Source organism: Coregonus clupeaformis, chromosome 33 (assembly GCF_020615455.1).
Source record: "Coregonus clupeaformis isolate EN_2021a chromosome 33, ASM2061545v1, whole genome shotgun sequence".
Classification (NCBI taxonomy): Eukaryota; Metazoa; Chordata; class Actinopteri; order Salmoniformes; family Salmonidae; genus Coregonus; species Coregonus clupeaformis.
Window position 1 is genome coordinate 3021672 of NC_059224.1, and position 26978 is coordinate 3048649.

The following is a 26978-nucleotide window of genomic DNA, read 5'->3' on the forward strand; positions in this document are numbered from 1 at the left end:
AGGGGTCGGCGGGGAGGGGGGCACAGTTTGGGAACCACTGCCTTAAGGCAGTACTGTAATATTATTGTTATTATTATTTATTTACTTTTTTAAAGGAACTCAGTCCGCCATTAAACTTACTCTTGAAAGTTGTAATAGTAGAACGCACAAGGTGCAATTTCCAAATTGGGCAGTGCATCATCAGTTCCTCTTGTCATGTTAGTCATTGCATCCCTTAGAGAGACATTTATAACTTGTCAGAAATGTCCAGATCAACTAGCCCATGTCAGCTAACGTTTTTCTAGCCCATAGATATTGTTGTAATTTCTTTGTCACTCAAATATCACATGAATACACATTAGACATGGCAAAATGTATAGACTAGCAAGAAAATTAGCTTTAAAACTGCAAAATGTTCTTTGTGCCTCATGACAAAATGTGTAAAATTGCAGGAAATAAGCTTCAAACCTGCAAAAATTATCTCCACCAACAAGAGAGGTGTGAACAGTTTGTGTCATGAAAAGTGCTTGTGCCCATAGACATAGACATGGCACGCATGCATGGGGGGGATGTTCCCCAATACTGGAAGAGGCCCAGAGTGAAAACGTTTAGTAACCCCTGCTCAACGGTACTGCCCCTACGGTACTGCCTCAACGGTACTGCCCCTACGGTACTGCCTCAACGGTACTGCCCCAACGGTACTGCCCCTACGGTACTGCCCCAGGGACAGACAGACAGATTCTGAGTGCATCTTGAACCATTCAACTTTTGTTGCTCTTTGTGTTTCCATAACATTTACATTTTACATTTTAGTCATTTAGCAGACGCTCTTATCCAGAGCGACTTAGTTAGTGCATACATTATTTTATCGAACCCACAACCCTGGCGTTGCAAACGCCATGCTCTACCAACTGAGCTACATCCCCTGCCGGCCATTCCCTCCCCTACCCTGGACGACGCTGGGCCAATTGTGCGCGCCGCCCCATGGGTCTCCCGGTCGCGGCCGGCAACGACAGAGCCTGGATTCGAACCAGGATCTCTAGTGGCACAGCTAGCACTGTGATGCAGTGCCTTAGACCACTGCGCCACTCGGGAGACTCATAAGACATGTCTGTGGTAACTATGAGGATGTTTTCAGATGTAAATGTGTGTTTAATCAAAATGTGCCTGTGTGTGTGTGTGTGTAGGGGATTCGACACTGAGCCTGCAGAAGTGGATGTTTGAGCAGCAGGCGTTGCAGGAGTACATCCTCCTCTGCTGCCAGAACCCTGCTGGGGGACTGCTGGACAAGCCTGGCAAGTACGTAACACACACAACATACACACACACACTACACACACACACTACACACACACACAACATACACACACACACTACACACACTACACACACTACATACACACACAACATACACACACACACTACACACACACACTACACACACACACAACATACACACACACACTACACACACACACTACACACACACACTACACACACTACATACACACACACACTACACACACACACACTACACACACACACAACATACACACACACACTACACACACACACTACACACACACACTACACACACTACATACACACACAACATACACACACACCTTTTTTTGACACTTTTGATTGCAAAAAACAAAACCTGTCATAATATTTTTGTGTAAAAAAATATATATATATGTTCTACCCTCCTGCCAGATCCAGAGATTTCTACCACACTTGTTACTGTCTGAGTGGTCTGTCTGTAGCGCAGCACTTTGGCAACACGGACCTGCACCACGAGCTGATCGTAGGCCGGGAGGCGAACAGACTGGTAAGACTGGGCTTCAAGTGCTGTTTGAATGCAAAAAATATCACGGGTTGCATTTGCTTCAGTGTATTTGTCCGCATAAAAAAAAAAAAAATGAAAACGAGTTTCAAAGTTATTTATTAATTTCAGAAGGAAACAAGAGCTGAAAACGTTTTTGAATACTAGGCCATAGTCATTGCGTGTCACTGGGATGCATTTTGCTGCATTGTTTACATTTTTGTTGTCTTCTGTCCAGTGTCTTTTATTTTGTCTCTCCCCTGTAAACTACCACTCACAAGTCCTGGATTGGGTTCATTGATTAGGGCACACCGTTACAAAAACAAATGTTTCTTATCGGACAAGTTCAAATAGTTCCTCCCCAGGGGTGTATTCATTTGTCCGAAACCGTTGCAAAACGTAAACCGATTACTCCAAACGGAAAACGTTTTGCAATGAAAACGGGTTTCTATTGGACAGATTCAGGTAGATCCCCTCCCGGTTGCGTTTCGTTTGGGTCTTACTAACCTCTTGTCCTGTGTTTCCCTCCAGGCCCCGAGCCACCCCGTCTACAACATCTGTCCAGAGAAGGTGGCCCAGGCCATCCAACACTTCCACCAGCTGTCCGTCCCCGTGCCTGCACAGAAAGAGGGGTCCTCTGCCTAACCACTTATAGAATGGAGAGTATGGGTATGTCTATGTGAGTGTTACAGGAGATGGGCCTAAGCAAGGCACTGTGCAGAATCACCAAGCTGCAGCACGGGCACATACCGATTCCCTCAAACTAATTTAATACATCTTGGAGGAGGCAACCATTGATACAGGGTCAGATATTTTTCCATTCCGCTAATGATTCAGGGTAGGGTAAATCTGATCCTAGATCTGTGGCTAAGGGAACTGTATGTTGAGTGGTACTGCACTGTATGCTTGCTAAAGAGTGGGCTGCACCTGTTTGCAGGGATCTAACAGACTGAGCGCTGGTCTACAGCAGTCAAAGACAGGATTGTGAGAAATGTCAGAATTAGGGCTGTCCAAATAAAGGCCTGAGTAAAAATTGTTGGAATCTTGTGTGGCTGTGAGTTATTTACTTCAGAAGAGTAGAGAGTAGAGTGTATAGTGTAACTAACACACCTTGCTGTTCAGAAAAAAAGCAAATGAACAAAATAACAAATGTTCACTACCAGTGGAGAACGTTTGTGGGACGACCTATGCGCTCCTCAATGAGTAAAGGGGTTTATGCCAAGTAATTCATACTAGCTCCAGCCAGAGCCGTATATTGAGATTAAAATGTATGGCTCTGACTCCACCCATTTTAATTTCTGAAAATCAAAGGGTTAACCGTGACACATAAGCAGTTCTTTGCGGTCTTCAACCCTGATGGCCAGTTTGTCATCGAACAGCTCACAGAACAGAATTCACCTCTACCTGCATCGGTTACAAACCAGAATAACCCTCAAGTCATCTAGGCGGATGGACTGTCAGCACACAACACAGGAACATGTAGCTCTGTTTGTATTGGTTAACATTGAATAGTTTTCCCCTTTATCTTTAAAGTGGAACTGACAGCATTTTAGCAACATGAAATCTTATTAAAATCTGTTCATATACACCCCCAGGAAGAATATGACACATTTTCTGACAAGCCAGCAGAGATATGGTAATTTTCACATTTTCATAAATTGATGTTAGGGGAAAGGCGGCCGTGCGTTTGGACAATTAAGACACTGCAGTAAATAACCCCCCCAACTCTCATTTACCTTACCTGCTACTCTCCCTATGGAGTTTACTCTGCCCCCACCCCAACGACATTCATCACTGTTGCAGTTGTTAATATGTATATTATTACTTTTTTGTTTTTATTTCACTCTATGGTCATCCATGCATGCTTGTCCCAACCCACGTTTTGACAACTGAATGGGAACTTGCCTGCCCGCCAATTTGATCGACGCCAAATACATTTGATAGACAACTAAGATAAATGCTAACTGTGGATAAGTCGTTCAAGTTTAGCATAGCTAGCAAAGCGATTCACATTTCTTGCGAGCTAACCAAATGACACCTGCAGCATCTCTAGCTGTAGCCAATGAAAAAACGATATGAGGGGAAAAGTCGGTCACTCACCCACTCCTCCAATGACATGACATCCTCCCAGCTAACGTTAGGCTCCTCCAATGACATGACATGACATCCTCCCAGCTAACGTTAGCCTCCGTGTTTTTTATCTACTAAATAAATAGCTAGCTACATATAAATAGATACACTAGCCCAGGGGTGTCAAACTCAATCAGCGCACTGACCATATTGAAAAAAACAACGAATTATCGGGCCAGACAGCCTATTTGTCTTGACAAAAAACCGAAACTGCGACCCAAACTGGCCATTGTTTTATTTGAAAAATATGGCCCTTAATAATGTCCACTTATGTATACTGAACAGATATATCAACGCGACATGTAAAGTGTTGGTCCCATGATTTCATGAGCTGAAATAAGATCCCAGAAATGTTCAATACACACAGAAATGCTTATTTAGCTCAAATTGTGCAGAAATGTGTTTACATCCCTGTTAGTGAGCATTTCTCCTTTGCCAAGATAATCCATCCACCTGACAGGTGTGGCATATCAAGAAACTAATTAAACAGCATGATCATTACACAGGTGCACCTTGTGCTGGGGACAATACAATATTTAAAAACCGAAGCCGGACTGTGGCATGTGTCTGTACAACGAATGCCAGCGCATCAGGCTATACTTTCATAAAGTAGATGACTCAACTGTTGACTCATTTATACTCCCTTGTGTCCTATTCGGCCCGCGGGCCTTGTTTGACATGCGCTAGCCTATTAGCTAGCCAAGTTATGACTGACTTGTGATCATTTTTACATTTTAGTCATTTAGCAGACGCTATCCAGAGCGACTTAGTGAGTGCATACATTTTCATACTTGCCCCCCGTGGGAAACGAACCCACAACCCTGGCGTTGCAAGCGCCATGCTCTACCAACTGAGCTACAGGGGACATTGCCCTTGCTAGTTTGATTGTATTGACATTTCCGTTTTTGTTAGAAATATTGAATAATTGAAACTGAAACAGTGCATCCTGAATGGAGGCAGCAAACAATGTACCAGGCCAGCTGTGATTTACAACCTGACAGCAATATTTTTTGGACTACCAAGAAATGTATTGGTGAATTGTATTAATCATGCATTGAACTACAGTGCCTTTGGAAAGTATTCAGACCCCTTGACTTTTTCCACATTTTGTTACGTTACAGCCTTATTCTAAAATGGATTAAATACATATTTTTCCTCAGCAATCTACATACACACAATATCCCATAATGACAAAGTGAAAACAGGTTTTTAGAAATTTTTGCAAATGTATTACAAATAAAAACCTTATTTACAGTCGCTCTGGATAAGAGCGTCTGCTAAATGATGTAAATGTAATAAGTATTCAACCCCTTTGCTATGAGCCTCGAAATTGACCATCCTTGAGATGTTTCTACAACTTGATTGGAGTCCACCTGTGGTAAATTCAATTGATTGGACATAATTTGGAAAGGCACACACCTGTCTATATAAGGTCCCACAGTTGTTAGTGCATGTTTGAGCAAAAACCAGGCCATGAGGTTGAAGGAATTGTCCGTAGAGCTCCAAGACAGGATTGTGTCGAGGTACAGATCTGGGGAAGGGTACCAAAAAATGTCTGCAGCATTGAAGGTCCCCAAGACCACAGTGGCCTCCATCATTCTTAAATGGAAGATGTTTGGAACCACCAACACTATTCCTAGAGCTGGCCGCCCAGCCAAACTGAGCAATGGGAGAGAAGGGCCTTGGTCAGGGAGGTGACCAAGAACCTGATGGTCACTGACAGAGCTCTAGAGTTCCTCTGTGGAGATGGGAGAACCTTCCAGGAGGACAACCATCTCTGCAGCACTCCACCAATCAGGCCTGTATGGCACTGGCCAGACAGAAGCCACTCCTCAGTAAAAAGGCAGCACAGCCCGCTTGGAGTTTGCCAAAAGGCAATGAGAAACAAGATTCTCTGGTCTGAATGCCAAGCGTCACGTCTGGAGGAAACCTTGCACCATCCCTACGGTGAAGCGTGGTGGCAGCAGGGACTGGGAGACTAGTCAGGATCGAGGCAAAGATGAACGGAGCAAAGTACAGAGAGATACTTGAAGAAAACCTGCTTCAGTGCGCTCAGGACCTCAGACTGGTGCGAAGGTTCACCTTCCAACAGGACAACGACCCTAAGCACACAGCCAAGACAACGCATGAGTGGCTTCGGGACAAGTCTCTGAATGTTCTTGAGTGGCCCAGCCAGAGCCCGGACTTGAAGCCAATCGAACATCTCTGGAGAGACCTGAAAATAGCTGTGCAGTAACGCTCCCCATCCAACCTGGCAGAGCTTGAGAGGATCTGCGGAGAAGAATGGGAGAAACTCCCCAAATACAGGTGTGCCAAGCTTGTAGCGCCATACCCAAGAAGACTTGATGCTGTAATCGCTGCCAAAGGTGCTTCAACAAAGTACAAAGGAAAGGGTCTGAATACTTACGTAAATGTAATATCCGTTTTGTATTCTGAATAAATTGGCAAAATATTCTAAAAACGTGTTTTTGCCTTGTCATTATGGGGTATTGTGTGCTGATTGAGGGAAAAACAATTTAATCAACTTTTAGAATAAGGCTGTAACATAACATGTAGAAAAAGTCAAAGGGTCTGAATACTTTCCATCTTCTGCCAACAACACGTTACTGTATGTCATGGAATTTGAAGTCAAATAGAACCTATTTTTAAAACCTCTTTATAAAGTTGGTTTTGAAGCATAAACTGGGAATTTGGTAGACAATGATTGTCTGTTTCATATCTGCAAAAGTAGTTAAAACGGTGTCCGTTCCACTTTAAAATACACACAACTGCATGCCATCTCTAATTCATAAGATGCAAATCTACCAAAAGAAAATAAATTTTTCTAAAGATGATAAAATCCATAAATGCTTGGATATATTGTCCACTTCACTGAGGGGATGCAACAAAAATACAGAATTAACAACAAAAAACACTTTTTAAAGGATAAAATAGTTTTATTTATAGTCTCATAGTAAAGGTAGGCCTCAACTTGCAAGACAATTCTTGGCAGTATGTACAACATACTTGTAATTTCCATGGAATGGAATCAAATATCTATTTAGTATACACTAATTATACCCTAAAAAAATGGGGGAACAAATGGGAAAAATATACATACACATTTCCTAGACACACAAAATGCTTTGTTTTTTTTTCTTGGAGTCGGCGACATTTAAGATTTTAACTGTGTAATTCACCACACATTCACTTAATTTTCTCCTCATATTGAAAAAAAATGGGAACTACCTTTTGACATTCAATATCTATTTCATACCTTGAAGGAAAACTACAAGTGACAAATTGGTATTTTCCAATGATTTGTGAGAATACAAAATGCATCACTTTTTTTGAGAACTTGAAAATATCCAATCAATAAACGTTTTTTTTTTTTTTTTTTTTATTGAGATTCCTAACTTTTGCTCTGCCACCTAAATTCATTCACTAGTTCAAGCAAAATGACAAAATACGATACAAGTTTTGGAATCTTTTTTCATAACATCAATTATTTTCCACAAAGGGGGATTATATTTAATTTCTAACAAATGTGTCAAAATGGAAAACATCTGCAATCCTGTTGGCCTGAGGTGGGTTTGTGTTTCACTTTTACATCAAATTATATTTTTTTTGTGGTAATGTTTTGAAGGTATGCTTCTCCAACCAACAGGATGACTCTTCTAGGCGTGTGTATAAATTCTAAAAACAGGTTCTTATCAAGATAAATTGACTAAATAAACAAAAGTAGTATATGTTAGCAGTGCTTGGAGTACGCCTCTCTCTCTCCTCTCCGTAGTTTTCAGCCGAGAGGAGAGAGTACACAGTAGAGGGTACAAAAGCATTGAGTCCTTTAGGTAGCGAAGCTTCCTCATTTTGGGTTTTGGATAGTTGTTGACGAAAGGGAGAGAAGTCAGAAAGGGAAGCAAGGAACCGACAGGGAAAAACAGAAGCTTTGCACGTCGTATTCAAAAATCAGTCTACTTTTCTTCCTCCCAGCTGGCTTCCCTCCCTCCGTAGGGGACGGCGTGATGAAAGGACGTCAGGATAGACAGATCAGCAGGGACGGATGGAGTCTCCACTCTCCACTGAGAGCACATCCAGAGATATGGAGGGAGGAGAAGGTAGTGGGAATTAGAGGAGCAGTCCTGACTACTGGACCAGTAACCGTGGATGCAGTACCCCTCCACACCAGGCATGGTGCTGTGGGCTAGCCTGGCGCTCTAGCTGGCCTCCACGCGGAGCTTCTTCCTGGGGGCGGGGGGTTCCTCTGGCTCGGACTCTGAGCTGGAGTCAGAGCCTCCGTCGAAAGCAGACACAGCGCTGCCTTTAGGGTTGGTGTACAGGCTGCTGTCTGAAGAACTGTAGCTGGCCTGGAGCTGGGTCGAACCCTTCACCTTCTCCAGCGCACGCACTACAGGGGAGAAGGAGATGGATGGAGAAAGAAGGGAAATAGACAAAAGGAAGAAAAAGGAAAGGAAAGAGGATGGAGGACAGGAAGCGAGGGAAGGATGGAGGAGAGGGAGCGAGGGAAGGGGGAGAGGGAGCGAGGAAAGGAAGGGGGAGAGGGAGCGAGGAAAGGAAGGGGGAGAGGGAGCGAGGAAAGGAAGGGGGAGAGGGAGCGAGGAAAGGAAGGGGGAGAGGGAGCGAGGAAAGGAAGGGGGAGAGGGAGCGAGGAAAGGAAGGGGGAGAGGGAGCGAGGAAAGGAAGGGGGAGAGGGAGCGAGGAAAGGAAGGGGGAGAGGGAGCGAGGAAAGGGAGAGGGAGCGAGGAAAGGGAGAGGGAGCGAGGGAAGGGAGAGGGAGCGAGGGAAGGGAGAGGGAGCGAGGGAAGGGAGAGGGGGCGAGGGAAGGGAGAGGGGGCGAGGGAAGGGAGAGGGGGCGAGGGAAGGGAGAGGGGGCGAGGGAAGGGAGAGGGGCGAGGGAAGGGAGAGGGGGGGCGAGGGAAGGGAGAGGGGGGCGAGGGAAGGGAGGGAAGGGAGAGGGGGCGAGGGAAGGGAGGGAAGGGCGAGGGGGCGAGGGAAGGGAGGGGGCGAGGGAAGGGAGGCGGGGAGGGAAGGGAGGGGGGCGAGGGAAGGAGGGAAGGGAGAGGGGGGGAGGGAGAGGGGGAGAGGGGCGAGGAAGGAAGGGGGCGAGGGAAGGAAGGGGGCGAGGGAAGGAAGGGGGCGAGGGAAGGAAGGGAGAGGGGGAAGGAAGGGAGAGGGGGAAGGAAGGGGAAGGGAGAGGGGGAAGGAAGGGGAAGGGAGAGGGGGCAGGAAGGGGAAGGGAGAGGGGGGAAGGAAGGGGGAGGGAGAGGGGGAAGGGAGGGGGAAGGAAGGGGAGGGAGAGGGGGAAGGAAGGGGGAGGGAGAGGGAGCGAGGGAAGGAAGGGGGAGGGAGAGGGAAGGAAGGGAGAGGGAAGAGAGGGAGCGAGGGAAGGGAGGGAGCGAGGGGAGGGAGCGAGGGAAGGGAGGGAGCGAGGGAAGGGAGGGAGCGAGGGAAGGGAGGGAGCGAGGGAAGGGAGGGAGCGAGGGAAGGGAGGGAGGGAGCGAGGGAAGGGAGGGAGCGAGGGAAGGGAGGGAGCGAGGGGAGGGAGGGAGCGAGGAAGGGAGGGAGCGAGGGGAGGGAGGGAGCGAGGGAAGGGAGGGAGCGAGCGAGCGAGGGAAGGGGGGCGAGGGAAGGAAGGGGGGGCGAGGGAAGGAAAGGGGGGAGCGAGGGAAGGAAAGGGGGAGCGAGGGAAGGAAAGGGGGGAGCGAGGGAAGGAAGGGGGGAGCGAGGGAAGGAAGGGGGGGAGCGAGGGAAGGAAGGGGGAGCGAGGGAAGGAAGGGGGGAGCGAGGGAAGGAAGGGGGGAGCGAGGGAAGGAAGGGGGGAGCGAGGGAAGGAAGGGGGGAGCGAGGGAAGGAAGGGGGGAGCGAGGGAAGGAAGGGGGGGAGCGAGGGAAGGAAGGGGGGGAGCGAGGGAAGGAAGGGGGGGAGCGAGGGAAGGAAGGGGGGAGCGAGGGAAGGAAGGGGAGGGAGCGAGGGAAGGAAGGGGAGGGAGCGAGGGAAGGAAGGGGAGGGAGCGAGGGAAGGAAGGGGAGGGGAGCGAGGGAAGGAAGGGGAGGGAGCGAGGGAAGGAAGGGGGGAGGGAGCGAGGGAAGGAAGGGGGGAGAGGGAGCGAGGGAAGGGAGAGGGGGCGAGGGAAGGAAGGGGGGAGAGGGAGCGAGGGAAGGAAGGGGGGGGAGAGGGAGCGAGGGAAGGAAGGGGGGGAGAGGGAGCGAGGGAAGGAAGGGGGGGAGAGGGAGCGAGGGAAGGAAGGGGGGAGAGGGAGCGAGGGAAGGAAGGGGAGAGGGAGCGAGGGAAGGAAGGGGAGAGGGAGCGAGGGAAGGAAGGGGGAGAGGGAGCGAAGGAAGGAAGGGGGAGAGGGAGCGAAGGAAGGAAGGGGGAGAGGGAGCGAAGGAAGGAAGGGGGAGAGGGAGCGAAGGAAGGAAGGGGGAGAGGGAGCGAAGGAAGGGAGAGAGGGAGCGAAGGAAGGGAGAGAGGGAGCGAAGGAAGGGGGAGAGGGAGCGAGGGAAGGGGGAGAGGGAGCGAGGGAAGGGGGAGAGGGAGCGAGGGAAGGGGAGAGGGAGCGAGGGAAGGGGGAGAGGGAGCGAGGGGAGGGGGAGAGGGAGCGAGGGAGGGAGCGAGGGAAGGGGGAGAGGGAGCGAGGGAGGGGAGAGGGAGAGAGGGAAGGGAGGGGGAGAGGGAAGGGAGGGGGAGAGGGAAGGGAGGGGGAGAGGGAAGGGAGGGGGGAGAGGGAAGGGAGGGGGAGAGGGAAGGGAGGGGGAGAGGGAAGGAAGGAGGAGAGGGAGTGAGGGAAGGAAGAATAGAGAAAGGGGGTGAGAAGGAAAGAGGGAAATTGAGAAATGAAGGTAAAAATTTGGCCCATAAGCAGACAAACACACAAGCTACAGGTAGAGATGGTCCGTAGGTACGGTATGTTCTAAATCATACTACAGTAGCTGGTCCGTAGGTACGGTATGTTCTAAATCACACTACAGTAGCTGGTCCGTAGGTACGGTATGTTCTAAATCACACTACAGTAGATGGTCCGTAGGTACGGTATGTTCTAAATCACACTACAGTAGATGGTCCGTAGGTACGGTATGTTCTAAATCACACTACAGTAGATGGTCCGTAGGTACGGTATGTTCTAAATCACACTACAGTAGCTGGTCCGTAGGTACGGTATGTTCTAAATCACACTACAGTAGCTGGTCCGTAGGTACGGTATGTTCTAAATCACACTACAGTAGATGGTCCATAGGTACGGTATGTTCTCCATCATACTCACCTTGCTGCTCCAGCAGAGCGTTCTGCCTTTTCAAGTCGTCGATGTCCTGCTGGTGCGTGTGGTTTTTCCTCCTCATATACTGGATGTAGTCTGTGGCTTTGTCTAGGATCTGAGCTCGGGACGCCTGTTTGATAGATTGCTGGTGGCAACAAAGGAAAAACTCATGACGCACGGCAAGGTTGCAGTGACATCACATCACTGACTAACCCCTCTAACACAGTTACTGTAATACACTGACTAACCCCTCTAACACAGTTACTGTAATACACTGACTAACCCCTCTAACACAGTTACTGTAATACACTGACTAACCCCTCTAACACAGTTACTGTAATACTACTGCTGTTAACCCCTCTAACACAGTTACTGTAATACACTGACTAACCCCTCTAACACAGTTACTGTAATACACTGACTAACCCCTCTAACACAGTTACTGTAATACACTGACTAACCCCTCTAACACAGTTACTGTAATACTACTGCTGTTAACCCCTCTAACACAGTTACTGTAATACTACTGCTGTTAACCCCTCTAACACAGTTACTGTAATACACTGACTAACCCCTCTAACACAGTTACTGTAATACACTGACTAACCCCTCTAACACAGTTACTGTAATACACTGACTAACCCCTCTAACACAGTTACTGTAATACTACTGCTGTTAACCCCTCTAACACAGTTACTGTAATACTACTGCTGTTAACCCCTCTAACACAGTTACTGTAATACACTGACTAACCCCTCTAACACAGTTACTGTAATACACTGACTAACCCCTCTAACACAGTTACTGTAATACTACTGCTGTTAACCCCTCTAACACAGTTACTGTAATACACTGACTAACCCCTCTAACACAGTTACTGTAATACACTGACTAACCCCTCTAACACAGTTACTGTAATACTACTGCTGTTAACCCTAGCCTGGTTAAACCAGACTGAATACTACGTTCAGAGACCCTATATGTAATTCTATGGCTGCTCTCTCACAATGGTGGTGCAGTGTTGTCTGTTTAAACCAGGCCACACTACCAAATTCCCTCAGGCCACCATAATGCAGTCCAACAACCAGAGCCTACACCGTGAATGAAGCTGCTAGGATGATGAGAATGTGACATTTAAACCATTAAAACCTTCCTTTAACACTTCAGAAAAGGAGAGAACACTTTAAAATCAGACTAAATCCAGAATTATCCATAACTTTGCAAATAATAAGCCTGGCTGGAACAAAACTATCATGAATGTGAACCTGAACCAAAAATTGTCTGCATTTCCATAATTTGACAGTTTCTCTGTCTCTGTCACATAAGTATTCATTAGTATGTTTCTATGACGAACCAGGCTTCGACAGGAGGGACAGAGACAGACCAGAAGTGCCTGTGCCTCAATTCCTACGCAGATGAAAATATATATTTCCCAAATTTTAGTTTCTAAAGATGTAAGCCTGTCACATACGAATCCATGAGCACGTCTGTATGACGAGCCTGGCTTATCGAGCAGGGACAGAGAGAGACAGTATCAGGCGTGGAATATAGACTTGATCCAGCTTCTCATCGCACAGCAACACAAAGGCTGTGTCCAAATGGCACCCTATTCTCATAATGAACTACTTCTGAGTGCCCTAAGTAGTGCACTATACAGGGAACAGGGTGCCATTTGGGACAAACCCTTGATCCAGCTTCTCTCAGTCAGTCAGTACCACACAAAGCCTTTAACTCTCATTACAACCCTAGCAATGATCAAGTCTACAAGAACACCGGACAACTCCATAAACCCCATGAGAGGGGGTTGGTTTGAAAATAAAACAGTGTGCTGTGCCTGACTATAGCCTGGGCTGGTCTGTTGGGTGGCTCCGATGCCCTCAATGTCAGAGATTGAAGCGGCAACACATTTGGTCATAGCTTCCAGACGCTAGCCTGTGTCCCAGTGTATCTGTTCAGAACACATCTCCTCTCCTCCACTCTCCCATGATCTCCTCTCCTCTCCATGTCATAACTACCCATGTATTGAATACACTGAAGGAAGTAGCTACATGTTCTGTGGCATTACCTTTGAACTATTAATTACAGCAACACACAAACCTACATATATCAGCATATAATATATCATAACACATTGCAATGCAATTACATTCACTTTGTTTACCCATATTGCATTCAACAATCCCCCTCCCAACTCATTCACCCAGAATGATCATTTTAAATTTTAGTCATTTAGCAGACGCTCTTATCCAGAGCGACTTACAGTTAGTGAATGCATACATGTATTTTTTTCCTTTTCTCATACTGGCCCCCCGTGGGAAACGAACCCACATCCCTGCCGGCCAAACCCTCCCCTACCTTGGACGACGCTGGACCAATTGTGCGCCGCCCATGGGTCTCCCGGTCGCGGCCGGCTGCGACAGAGCCTGGACTCGAACCAGGATCTCTAGTGGCACAGCTAGCACTGCGATGCAGTGCCTTAGACCACTGCGCCACTCGGGAGTCATGACACACAGAGAGCCATGTATTTAGAGAGTCGGGACATTGAGGTTCCTGCATTATGATGATGAAAATATGGCAGCCATGATAGCACCCCATTAACATTACATGGCAGTCTTACGTCAGATAGAGCGACGATTCCGCCTGCACTGGTCCCTGTTGAGGGACGAGCGTCGCGTAGGAGTGACGCCACCTGATGTAAGACAATGCATTACATGGGGAATAGAATGTCTAGAATGAGCATTATGATGCATTTACATGACAGTTCAGCATTCTATGGCAGCCATGATAGCTCCCCATTAACATTACATGGGGAATATTTAAACAATGCTATGTAACTGAACGTCTAGAATTAGAACATTCCAAATTCTAAAAATTGTCCCAACTCTAAATACATTGCTCTGGACACACACAAACAACCCTTCCCTCCCCAAAGGATCCCCTCTCCCTAAGCACTTCTGGGTTTACCTCTCTACCAACCTTTTCCCCTTGCAGGGCAGGCACCGAGTCCCGCAGGCTGTGAAAGCTGTCTTTGATGTGATCCCTACGTTTGCGCTCCAGTGCATTGTGGTGTGCCCGTTTGTCTGCCTGCAATGAGAGAGTCACAGGGGGCTTTAGCAGGGGAGGGGGGCGGGAGGTGTCCAGGGAGGTTTGGACTGACAGGGGGACAGCACACACACACCAAGCTTCTCTGACCAACTGTCCCCATTAATCCCTACCACCACCAGTTCAGAGTCGTGTGTGTGTGTGTGTGTGTTTCTGTGTGCATCAGGGTGAGGTCGTGGCCCGTCCAAGACTGGGCAGGGCAGGCATAGTGAGTTGGCGAGGCAGCAAAGGAGTTGTTCATGGAGGAAACTGACTGGCACCATAGAGATCATCCTCATCCTATAATAATTCATATGGATCTAGAATATTTATGATTCTATTCTACATTCATTTCTATGGTTTTGTTTATTTCTACAACTGGTATAGTAACACTGGCACCACCCCACCCCACTAGTGACTAGAACTGACCCCAGTGCAGCTCTAACTGTGCTCTTCATAATCTACTAAAACTGACCCCAGTGCAGCTCTAACTGTGCTCTTCATGGTCGACTAAAACTGACCCCAGTGCAGCTCTAACTGTGCTCTTCATGGTCGACTAAAACTGACCCCAGTGCAGCTCTAACTGTGCTCTTCATGGTCGACTAAAACTGACCCCAGTGCAGCTCTGTGCTCTTCATAATCTACTAAAACGGACCCCAGTGCAGCTCTAACTGTGCTCTTCATAATCTACTAAAACTGACCCCAGTGCAGCTCTAACTGTGCTCTTCATAATCTACTAAAACTGACCCCAGTGCAGCTCTAACGGTGCTCTTCATGCAGAGCAGTCTAGGCCAGGATAGGTGGTGTGGCAAAAGAAAGACACTAACTCCATTTAATGAGAGGAGAGGTGGGTGGGGGCTAAAATGGTGACATCGTGGTTTAGTTTGACAGTTCCTACATTTGCCTACACCTGACACCTAGGCCTAACTGACAAACTATTAGGAGTTATGTTCTGGGTTAGGAATGGTATTTAATAACCTGAGGATTTGTTATTTGGCACTGTATCACGGGGGATGCATTTGGATAGATGAATTTACCGATTTTGGTGTGTTCTTATACAGTGAAATGTGTCTTCAGAATATCTGTTTTTGTTATGCATTGTAAAAGCCTATTGTATTTGCTACGGACCATTTCATAAAATGATAGCCTTTTGTTTGTTAAGGCCTAACAGTAGGACTGTTTTATACTCTGCTCCTGTAAGGCTGGGGTTTAGGCCTATGTTATATATAGCCTGTTGTTCTGAACACAAACCTACTAATTATCCCTATGATCTGCCGTCTGGTGAGGATCACCTATAGTCTCCATAGCCTACACACAGAATAAACAGACATCTTGTGGGAATCATCTACCTAAAAACACACCTAGTGTTTTTTCATGTCTCTATATAGGCCTTCACACAGAGACACCCCTCCCTCAGCCACTCCATACTGCTGCCAGGGCTTCAGCTGGCTCATCTACCTAAACCCTGAGGGATGTTTCTATATTGTTCTGTCTGTGTGTAGAGAGACATGAAATAACTATGGTTGCGTTCCCAAATAGCACTCTATTCCCTATGTAGCACACTACTTTTGATGACCAGGGCCAATAGGGAACAGGGTGCCATTTGGGACGCAACCATAGTTATTTCATGTCTCTCTACACACAGACAGAACAATATAGAAACATCCCTCAGGCACCAAATAGATTTACTGCACTGAGGGACTCTGTCAGGCCTGTCAAACCCTCTCCGGCAGGCCTGTCAAACCCTCTCCGGCAGGCCTGTCAAACCCTCTCCGGCAGGCCTGTCAAACCCTCTCCGGCAGGCCTGTCAAACCCTCTCCGGCAGGCCTGTCAAACCCTCTCCGGCAGGCCTGTCAAACCCTCTCCGGCAGGCCTGTCAAACCCTCTCCGGCGGCCTGTCAAACCTCTCAGCAGGCCTGTCAAACCCTCTCCGTCAGGCCTGTCAAACCCTCTCCGTCAGGCCTGTCAAACCCTCTCCGTCAGGCCTGTCAAACCCTCTCCGTCAGGCCTGTCAAACCCTCTCCGTCAGGCCTGTCAAACCCTCTCCGTCAGGCCTGTCAAACCCTCTCCGTCAGGCCTGACAAACCCTCTCTGTCAGGCCTCAAAGTTGAATGTGCATAAAATAAACAATTTCCTTCAACTGTAAAACACTCGTAGCCTTTAGGCTTCAGCTCAGATATTTCCAAGATGGTTGCCGACCCATGTTATATGACTAGGGCTAGGCCCTGAGCAGAGCAGCAGCAGTTTAACTTGTTTCAGGCCAGGCAACAGTAGCTCCCACAAAGGTCCTCGACTCTGACTCATTTATAACCAATGATGTATATACACCCTGGATTGCTGATGCTGAGTATTGGCCATTGAGAGGCTTTGAAGCCACCGGTCGGCCATATTGTCACTCCCCAGTAGGAGCAGTCCTCCACAGGAATTAATGGAATTCTACAGTATTTCAATTAAATGTTTCAAGGACAAAATTACATGTATTTAAGTATTTTTTTTGTTGTAGTGGGGACAGTAACAGAACTGTAAAAAAAAAAATATATATATATATTTTTTTTTTTTTGACGTGGCAAAACCAAACGTAGACATTAATAAATGCATTTCTATAGCTTCCAAAATATTTTTCAGAATGGTGGGGGAGTGCCAAGATGGAGACGCGGTGGCTTCAAAACAGTGCCCTGTCAGTCATCTAGTGTATATATTGTCAGATGCAGTGGCACCATAAAGGTTACTAGACAGGGTGTTTTGGTTCTAACTTGTCTACAGGGTTAGGCCAGGCCTGTGACTGTGTGAAAGTTACATTAGGATAGGAAGCCCCATGAAATCCCCACCAAGTCTCTCCATGACAAGTTATTAGAGGAATGCACAAAGAGTCTACGACTAACCCTGGGGATACAGCTGCTGCCCTAGGGTCTGGGCCATGTAGTGAGGCTCTCCCCCAAGGGCCCAACAGCTGCATTCAGGACTGAGAACCATGTGGCCTTCCCATAACATACACTAGTGCTGAGAGATTAACCGAAATTATTTTGGTTTTTAAACAACTAATTTACCGATGTCGGTTCAATTATTTGAATTCCATTTCGTTCGTTTTTCTTCTTCTGTGATCTCAATGTGCAGTTTCTGTAGAGATAAATCAGATCAAGCCTGAACTGTACGATTGTAGTAGGGAGATGTAGTTTCCAACAGGCCAATGTTCTACATAGTTTAGCGCAGAAAACATGGGAATTAACTACAATGACCATAATCCATTGCGCGCCTACTTGGCCGGTCTGTGTGGGGCAGACACGGAGAGGGAGAAAAGCGAGAAGATGCGCGATCGAGAGGGATTGAGAAAAGTTGCTTCGCGAGGTATCTCTCCCTGAAAATACATGATCTAAATCAGGGATGGGCTACTTCCGGCCCATTTTGAAAGCCCTCGGATTGAGGCTGTTTTGAGGGCAAAAGGGGTGGTGCAACTCAATATTAGGAAGGTGTTCTTAATGTTTTGTACACTCAGTTTATTCCTAGGCCTATCTAATGACACAGTAATGTCTTTGATGTTGAAGTCTATCGAGTAATTTCCAAAGAGGGAAGAGCATTCTGTGTCACCGGGCCTAGTGCCTCAAACTGATCTCCAGTTACCTTAGTGCACAATATCACACCATCTGTTCATACAACTGATATCATACTTCTCAATGGTTTAGCTAGACCTAAAATCACTCACATTTTATTTATACATCTGAACATAAACATTACAAAACGTTGGGTTACGGATGTAACCTTGGTTCTCTGAGTAGAGTAACGGTTCGCCAAATGACCTATGGGTACAACTTCCCCTTCACACAATGTGATTGAGATGCTTAATATCAAAATAAGTTTACAGTCACGCCACACCCTTACTGTCCCCATGTGACCTTGCACTATAAAAAGGCAGTGTGGCGTAACCAAATGAAAGCTTGGCGACCCGTTACTCTACTCAAAGAACCAAGGTTACATCCGTAACCCAGCTTTCCCCTTACGTTTTCTGAACGGGTCACCAAACTAAATAGCGTAGAGGCTGTCCCAAAATGGTCGTTCGGACAACAGAGTGGGGTAACTAACCATTTAACTTAGTCCAGACGAGTCCCTGGGACGTCCTTGTATCCACCACAGGATGCAACATAATATAATTACCCAACAGGGTAACAGAGAATTTCAACTGTGGTACACAACCGTATACACAAGCAAGCTGAAAGCTAGAACTTACATGAGGCTTCAAAATGGGCGCAATAGCACACCAAGAGTGGAAGGCTTCCATATAGAACGTCCATGTCACTGATGGTTGATTAGTAAGTATGAACACGGTTCACAGTGTGCCCACTTATCCGGGTTGGGAGAAATTGCCGTGTCCAGAACCACAGATCCTACTGATGGTGTGGACATAACATGGAGTCTGTAGTACCTCATGAAAGTCATGGGTCTTGCCCAACTTGCAGAAGCACAGATGGAGTCCAGGGAGGCCCCTCTGGTGGAGTGTGCTGCCACGCCGTCTAACCAGGCAAAGTGTATGCAACTCACGACTCTCCTGTGAGGAGTGGTGAGGCGTGTGAAATGCCGCTATGATTAAGGGCTGGTTAGCATGTGATGGCGAAAGCACCTTGGGTAAGAATGCTGGATTTGGCCGAAGCACTGCCTTAGATCCATCTTCTGCTAAAGTGAGGCATGAAGGATGGGTAGAAAGTGCATGTAATTCATCAACAGGCTTGGCTGAAACCATAGCCAATAGAAAGGCAGTATTGACAGAGCTCAAGCGAAGACAGGGGCTCAAATGGTGGGCTCATAAGTGATCATAGAACAACACAAGTAATTTTTCCAACAATTGTTTACAGACATACACTAAGTTGACTGTGCCTTTAAAACAGCTTTAGAAGCTTCTGATAGGCTAATTGACATCATTTGAGTCAATTGGAGGTGTACCTGTGGATGTATTTCAAGGCCTACCTTCAAACTCAGTGCCTCTTTGCTTGACATCATGGAAAAATCAAAAGAAATCAGCCAAGACCTCAGAAAATAATCGTAGACCTCCACAAGTCTGGTTCATCCTTGGGAGCAATTTCCAAACACCTGAAGGTACCACGTTCATCTGTACAAACAATAGTACGCAAGTATAAACACCATGGGACCAAGCAGCCGTCATACCGCTCAGGAAGGAGACGCGTTCTGTCTCCTAGAGATGAACGTACTTTAGTGCGAAAAGTGCAAATCAATCCCAGAACAACAGCAAAGGACCTTGTGAAGATGCTGGAGGAAACAGGTACAAAAGTATCTATATCCACAGTAAAACAAGTCCTATAATCGACATAACCTGAAAGGCCGCTCAGCAAGGAAGAAGCCACTGATCCAAAACCGCCATATTGGAGTGGCCATCACAAAGCCCTGACCTCAACCCTATAGAACATTTGTGGGCAGAACTGAAAAAATGTGTGCGAGCAAGGAGGCCTACAAACCTGACTCAGTTACACCAGCTCTGTCAGGAGGAATGGGCCAAAATTCACCCAACTTATTGTGGGTATCTTGTGGAAGGCTACCCGAAACGTTTGACCCAAGTTAAACAATTTAAAAGCAAAGCTACTAAATACTAATTGAGTGTATGTAAACTTCTGACCCACTGGGAACGTGATGAAAGAAATAAAAGCTGAAATAAATCATTCTCTCTACTATTATTCTGACATTTCACATTCTTAAAATAAAGTGGTGATCCTAACTGACCTAACACAGGGAATTTTTACTAGGATTACATGTCAGGAATTGTGAAAAACTGAGTTTAAATGTATTTGGCTAAGGTGTATGTAACATTTCGACTTCAACTGTAATTGTTTTGAATATCATATTGTAATTTGTAGTATTTGGAGATTGAAAAATATGACATAAAAGCCCTGCCTAGATTATCAGTGCTCACTATGTGTTGAGATAACATTCTGCAGCTAAATGTTAAGTCCATGTGAATCAGTTTGATAAAGACTGGCCAAGCTGACAGGGGAAAAACATGACGTGCTGTTATGCAAAAGTATGTCCTGCCGCCAGCCTGTGTGTTTTCTTAGCCGGTGTGCAACGTGGCTACGTCATTAACTCAGCCTGCCTGCCAGCAGCCCAGTAAGTACACAGTGACCCGTCCAGTAAATATGGCACTAATCACTTGCTAGCTGAAACACGCAGTCAAGAATATAGCTGCGAGCAGCAATGAACGGGGTTCAGATGATAAAGGACAATATCAGTTGGATAACAAAACAAGCACTATCATGTAGGAACTATCTTCAATCAGTGACAGCATTACCATATCAATACCACAAGTATGACACGTGAAGTTTAGTGCTGTAAGTTGGTTATATTTGAATGGACCAGGTAATCATTCTTAAAGTCATTACTTAATGTATTGAGTTTATATAGCCTACCAATTCTGAGGTCAATTTGACTAATGGTTTATGTTAAGATTAGTGAAATATTTTCAGCGTTACTTTGAATGCAGCAGCTAATCATTATGACATTTATTAGAGGTTATTCATTGAGTCTATATACCAAATCTGCAGTCAATTTGACTTATGGTTCATGATAATAACATTTAAAAATTATTTTTAGCATTAGCATATGTGCTAACATGCATCTATGTCCCGTGTAGCTCAGTTGGTAGAGCATGGCGCTTGCAACGCCAGGGTTGTGGGTTCGATTCCCACGGGGGTTCAGTATGAAAATGTATGCACTCATTAACTAAGTCGCTCTGGATAAGAGCGTCTGCTAAATGACTAAAATGTAAAATGTATAGGTACAGTGCGGCCATTAAAGACTGATGTAAGGAGTCTAAATACAACATCTGGAGTGAATCTGATATATGGTTCACGAGGAGAAGATTTTGCAGATGATTTTGAGCATTTGCGTTACACATTGCAAAGAATGAGTTAATAGTTTCCTTGTTTTTGGAAATATGTAGTTCATCTCTGGAGTGGATTTAGTGGTTTAAATGGGCTCGTACAATCAGCTCTCTTTTGACCAATCCCTTAGCTCAAACTAATTTAAGACATGTACCATAGGCCCATATTCCACATTTGGTGTGATTTGGGCCTATGGTTCATGAGAAGATTTTTAAGTATGCATTTTTTTGTGCATATGTGCTAATATGCATCTACTGGTATAGTGTGGCCATGTTTGAATGCATCAACATTATTTTCTCAAACTCTTTAGGGACTATTGTGAATTTGGTGTTATTTGGATGCATGGTTCATGAGAAGTTTTTCAAAGGTTTTAAAAAATGTCCAAGATGGAGGAAAATCTATCCTGACGGACCTTATCGGTCCTTGAGGCAAATTTGTTCAGCATGAGGGAAGACACCTACATACAACGTTTCAAGTTTGCACTATGGCCTATTTATTGCCTTACCTCCATAACTTGCTACATTTGAACACACTGTATATATATTTTCTGTTGTATTTTTGACTTTATGTTTTGTTTTACCCCATATGCAACTCTGTGTTGTTTTTAATCGCACTGCTTTGCTTTATCTTGGCCAGGTCGCAGTTGTAAATGAGAACTTGTTCTCAACTGGCTTACCTGGTTAAATAAAGGTGAAATAAAATAAAATCTCTAGGTCAAACGGGGCAACAGATATGAGGGTTTAAGTGAGACTGCATATAACAGCACCACCTATAGGCCAATAGGTGCCATTATTTTTGACCAAGTTACTTATGGCCTCTAGTTTTTGTGCAAAAAAATAGAAAAAAGGTAGCAATCTATGCTCAAGTTATTATATCAAGATAAAAAATTAAATCTGAGAATAAGAGTAGGTTTCACAGCTTCGCTTCCACATTGATGGAGCGGGTCGTCAGTGTCCACGAGGCTGAAAAGACTTGGCATCGGCCCTCAGATCCTCAAAAAGTTATACTACAGCTGCACCATTGAGAGCATCTTGACTGGCTGCATCACCGCTTGGTATGGCAACTGCTTGGCATCCGACCGGAAGGCGCTACAGAGGGTGGTGAGTACGGCTCAGTACAGCACTGGGGCCGAGCTCCCTGCCATCCAGGTCCTCTATACCTGGCAGTGTCAAAGGAAGGCCCAAAAAATTGTCAAAGACTCCAGCCACCCAAGCCATAGACCGTTCTCTCTGCTACCGCACATCAAGCTGTACAAGTGCAATGTCTGGAACCAACAGGACCCTGAACAGCTTCTACCCCCAAGCCATAAGACTGCTAAACAAGATTGCTAAATAGTTTATCAAATGGTTACCCGGACTACCTGCATTGACCCTTTTTTTGCACAAACTCTCTTGCACCGACACCCCAACACACACAATATACGCCCACACACATATAACACACGCACACATACTCACCACATACTCTGTTGCTACTGTCTATTATCTATCCTGTTGCCTAGTCACTTTAACCCTACTTCAACTACATCGTACCCCTGCACATCGACTTGGTACTGGTACCCCCTGTATATAGTCATGTTATTGTTACTCACTGTATTTATTCCTTGTGTCACTATTTATATATTTGTTTTATCTTTATCTCTGCATTGTTGTTAAGGGCCTGTAAGTACGCATTTCACTGTTAGTCTACACCTGTTGTTTAAGAAGCATGTGACAAATAAATACGATTTGATTAAATTTTCGTTGTGAACCCCTAAAAACATCTAACAGTGGCTCTGTGCCATCTCCCTTCCTGATGAAGCAGTAATTTATTAACTAAAGAGATACCGTAGCCACTAGCCAGCTAATAAATTTCAAAAGCATCTGCGATTTAATTGCCACTTCATGATTAAACAGATGACCTAGAAGTGCATTTTGCAAAGGCGCATCTGGTCGTTAACAGTATTCCTAGGAGAAGCTGGCTAGGTTATTTTTTTTTTTTTATAAACCGGGGCTTGGGCTGGCTGCTGTGGCACAATACGATTTATTCTAAATATTGCATACATTCCGTGTCTCCAACTCCCTATGGCCGCATATGGGATGGGGATACCCTTCAATACATGGATAAGATGATCTGTGCAAAAGCAAATATTGGCTTGATGGATATATCGTATGCATTATGTAAAAGTACAATCATAGCAATCTGTCCTGTGAAAACGAACTCCTGTCCAAACCCCCAGCTTTCAGCTACCTCCTTGCATTCTGGCTACTAGTTACATCCTCCGTGTGTGTAGTTACATCCTCCGTGTGTGGTCCTCTGTAGCTCAGCTGGTAGAGCACGGCGCTTGTAACGCCAAGGTAGTGGGTTCGATCCCCGGGACCACCCATACACAAAAATGTATGCACGCATGACTGTAAGTCGCTTTGGATAAAAGCGTCTGCTAAATGGCATATTATAGTGTGCAATGGTATATTCAGGAGTCTGTGGCTAGGTTTGCATGCTAGTTAACAACAAGGTTGGTTGATTTCTTCTCGCTCACTAACTGCAGGAACCCCTTTTATTCCGCCACAGTATCCATTCCCACTATCCCTTGCTAAGCTTACCGGGAATGGCCAATGTGTATCATCTAACATTAGCTAGCAGCACGAACATAATTTTTAGCCAGATATGACCATGGCATAATTTCAATACATTTGATAGAATTCCAATAATTTTGATATATTTAACATTACGCACCACATTGTGATATCTCGGTGAGTCTTCCTGTAAAAAGAAACAGAACAGAAAAGTACGATTGTAGCCACAATTCCATGTAGCGTGACCTAGCTAGTTAGCTAACTTAGTTAGCAATCCATTTTAACCCCATAATTGCAGCAAACCTAATATCTGTAGCTAGCTAGTAAGTGAACATCATCCATTTCTGAGCTACTAGTTAACCTTTTATGAGCTATTGATCTTCTTGTGGATAACGTTAGCTCACTACCAGTTACCGTACTAGCCAACTAGCTACCTAGATAGGTAGCTAGCTAGCAACCACGGGCTCAGAAATACGAGGCGTTTTAATGGCTCGCTACCTAGTCAACTAACTAGCAAGCTAGCAAAGTAACGAAATAGACATTTACTCACGTCACTATCGACTTCGATATCATCGTTATCACTCATTCTTCGGTGAAATGGTGGATTTAAAATGAAAGGATCGCTCACAACATGAAGCAAACGCCTAACGATAAGGAAAATGTACAGACTGACTACTCTTCCTACAGTCAAGAACGAGATTTAACGAACACTATTTACACGTGACTGCCTCAACGCGGACAGCTACCGTTCCGCAACATGCCTGCAGGTGTATGGGATATGTAGTTTTTCTATGATAATAACCAATTACTCTAAACCATGAAGTGGCTTGTCTATTAACTACATTACCCACGACTAAAAGGAATGCAGTGCGTCAGAATAACGTCAAAAGCGTTCTATTTACCTCGCAATGTACCATGGGAGGTGTAGTCTAGACAGTAGCTGCGTCAGTGGGGCCACTATTGAGACACGTGGATCGCTACAATAGCAATATCGGCCTCTTAGTATTCAACATTGACAGCATTTCTTTCTTTCTTTCTTTCTTTCTTTCTTTCTTTCTTTCTTTCTTTCTTTCTTTCTTTCTTTCTTTCTTTCTTTCTTTCTTTCTTTCTTTCTTTCTTTCTTTCTTTCTTTCTTTCTTTCTTTCTTTCTTTCTTTCTTTCTTTCCTTCTTTCTTTCATGCTATATACATGTGTAACAGGCATGAACATTTATTTTACCACATTTCTCTTTGCTGTGTAAATCCTGCAGCTGTGCTTTACATTGCATCTACTGATTGAAAAATCGATTTCATGTGCAAAGTGTTGAATGTTTCCTTATTTGAAATTAATGTATTTTTCATCAAGGTCAACTATTAAGCTCCCCTACTCTGCATAAAGATTGTGGGGGCAGCCCTGCCCTAAGCGTATTTTCTCCACAAAAGTGTACTCTAGATAAGGAGCTTACACAGTGGATTATTTGAGCTGCTGCAACAGTGGATCGGCAAATGTGTAAAAACAAGCATAGTGAGAGTAGCATCAGTTCCCCAACAGGTCAGGAGGGCGCTGGCAGCTGCCAATGACACCCCCACCAACCACGTACACACCCGCAGTGACCCCCATCCTTCCTCTCTCTCTTTCTCTCCCTTCATCCTTCTCGCCACCCTCCCTTCCCTCATTCTATCCGCAGACAAGCTCTCCCCCTCTCTCTGACCAGACCCCCCCGTCCACCCAGATTCAGACCTTCCCTGCCCGACCCCCTTGGCTTCCACCCTTTCCCTCCCTCCCTCCCTCCCTCCCTCCCTCCCTCCCTCCCTCCCTCCCTCCCTCCCTCCCTCCCTCCCTCCCTCCCTCCCTCCCTCCCTCCCTCCCTCCCTCCCTCCTCCCTCCCTCCCTCCCTCCCTCCCTCCTCCCTCCCTCCCTCCCTCCCTCCCTCCCTCCCTCCCTCCGTCCCTCTTTAGCCCTGTCCCACAGCAGCAGCAGTGTACATTAAGCCGTGGGCTAAACAGGGTCACCCAGTTAGAGGGCCGTAGCAGCATAACAGCCCATTCAAAGGGATGACAACACAAAAGGCCAGGCTTTAATAATGCATTCAGGCAGCGCTGCAGAACCACTCTATGTTTGCGTCCCAAATGGAATCCTATTTCCTACATAGCGGACTACTTTTAACCATTCAGGTCCCATAGGGCTCTGGTCAAAAGGAGTGCACTATGTAGGGAATAGAGTGCCCTTTAGGACCCAGCCTATCTTCCTCTGTTCTGTACCTACCACAGGAGGGGTAGGAAGAGGGCTAGAGGGACGTGTGATTCTGGACAGGGGGAACAAACGTATGGTTGTTCAGCTTTCGTGAATAAAAATAATGATCAACTTCAATGTCAAGAAATTCCATTTTAATTTTCTTGAGTGTTGTTTCACTTATAAATATATTAATGTTGTAGAAAAGAGCTGGGTAAGTGTATAGTCATGTTTGCTATGTGACATGGTTTTTGCATTTAACAATCACACTGGACTCAAAAAGGTGCAGCAGTCACACAGAACAACATTACATGATAATCCTGAAGGCAACAGAGGTTTTACCCTATGAGCTTTACCACCTTTGAAGCCATCCCCCATGACGTCTTATCACTCTGTCTGTCGGAGATAGGCTGCAGAGGTCTATGAAAAAACCCAGTCAGTGGCAACCATTGATTAGCCTATAGTCTGACACAGGTAGAGAGAGAGAGAGATTGTTTATTTCATTTTTGTTTATGATCTATTTCACATATGTAAAAAAAAATTCCCATGCCAATAAAGCCCTTTGAATTGAATTGAGAGAGAGCGAGTGAGAGGAACAGAGAGATATTCAGAGAGCGAGACAGGCAGAGAGAGAGAGAGAGGCAGAGAGAGAGAGATAGACAGAGAGAGAGAGGCAGAGAGAGAGAGGCAGAGAGAGAGGCAGAGAGAGAGGCAGAGAGAAAGAGATATGCAGAGAGAGAGGCAGAGAGAGATATGCAGAGAGAGATAGACAGAGAGAGAGATAGACAGAGAGAGAGAGGCAGAGAGAGAGAGGCAGAGAGAAAGAGAGAGAGAGAGAGGCAGAGAGAGACAGGCAGAGAGAGAGAGGAAGAGAGAAAGAGAGAGAGAGAGAGGCAGAGAGAGAGAGGCAGAGAGAGTGATAGGCAGAGAGAGAGATGCAGAGAGAAAGATAACCTGGAGAAGAGTCCCCTAAGTAAGCTGGTCCTGGGGCTCTGTTCACAAACACAAACAGACCCCACAGAGACCCAGGACAGCAACACAATTAGACCTAACCAAATCAT

General features: G+C 45.8%; 2 protein-coding genes across 7 annotated transcripts in view; one reads left to right on the forward strand and one right to left on the reverse strand.

Moving 5' to 3' along the window:
• The window catches only part of LOC121548531 (protein farnesyltransferase subunit beta), a 35802-nt gene extending 32956 nt beyond the window's left edge, over positions 1-2846 (forward strand). The window contains exons 10-12 of the mRNA XM_041859996.2: positions 1167-1278; positions 1696-1810; positions 2336-2846. Of these exons, the coding sequence (XP_041715930.1) occupies positions 1167-1278; positions 1696-1810; positions 2336-2449 (341 nt within the window). The 3' untranslated portion in view covers positions 2450-2846. The remainder of the gene's footprint in view (positions 1-1166; positions 1279-1695; positions 1811-2335) is intronic.
• A 4003-nt stretch (positions 2847-6849) lies between these two features.
• Positions 6850-24433, reverse strand: LOC121548532 (protein max). 6 transcript variants are annotated; one of them, XM_045210121.1, is made up of 6 exons: positions 24257-24433; positions 23867-23893; positions 14166-14273; positions 13807-13878; positions 11196-11334; positions 6850-8321 (listed from the first exon to the last, which is right to left on the reverse strand). In XM_045210121.1, the coding sequence occupies exons 1-6, from the start codon at positions 24290-24292 to the stop codon at positions 8131-8133; spliced, it is 573 nt and encodes a 190-aa protein (XP_045066056.1). In that variant the 5' UTR covers positions 24293-24433; the 3' UTR covers positions 6850-8130. The 6 variants fall into 6 exon arrangements, with proteins under 6 accessions (XP_045066056.1, XP_045066055.1, XP_041715932.1 ...); XM_045210120.1 differs by having other exon boundaries at positions 14154-14273; XM_041859998.2 differs by lacking the exon at positions 13807-13878.
• Positions 24434-26978: the final 2545 nt, after the last annotated feature.

What these genes read in the sequence shown, in the direction of transcription:
- LOC121548532 (XM_045210120.1), bottom strand. Translation starts at nt 24,292, where the DNA reads ATGAGTGATAACGATGATATCGAAGTCGATAGTGAC. An exon ending in GAATCGTCGCTCTATCTGAC is followed by an intron (nt 11,335 to 13,806) that starts GTAAGACTGCCA and finishes TGTTGCCACCAG; the next exon opens with CAATCTATCAAACAGGCGTC. An exon ending in CGCTCTGCTGGAGCAGCAAG is followed by an intron (nt 8,322 to 11,195) that starts GTGAGTATGATG and finishes TCTCCCCTGTAG; the next exon opens with TGCGTGCGCTGGAGAAGGTG.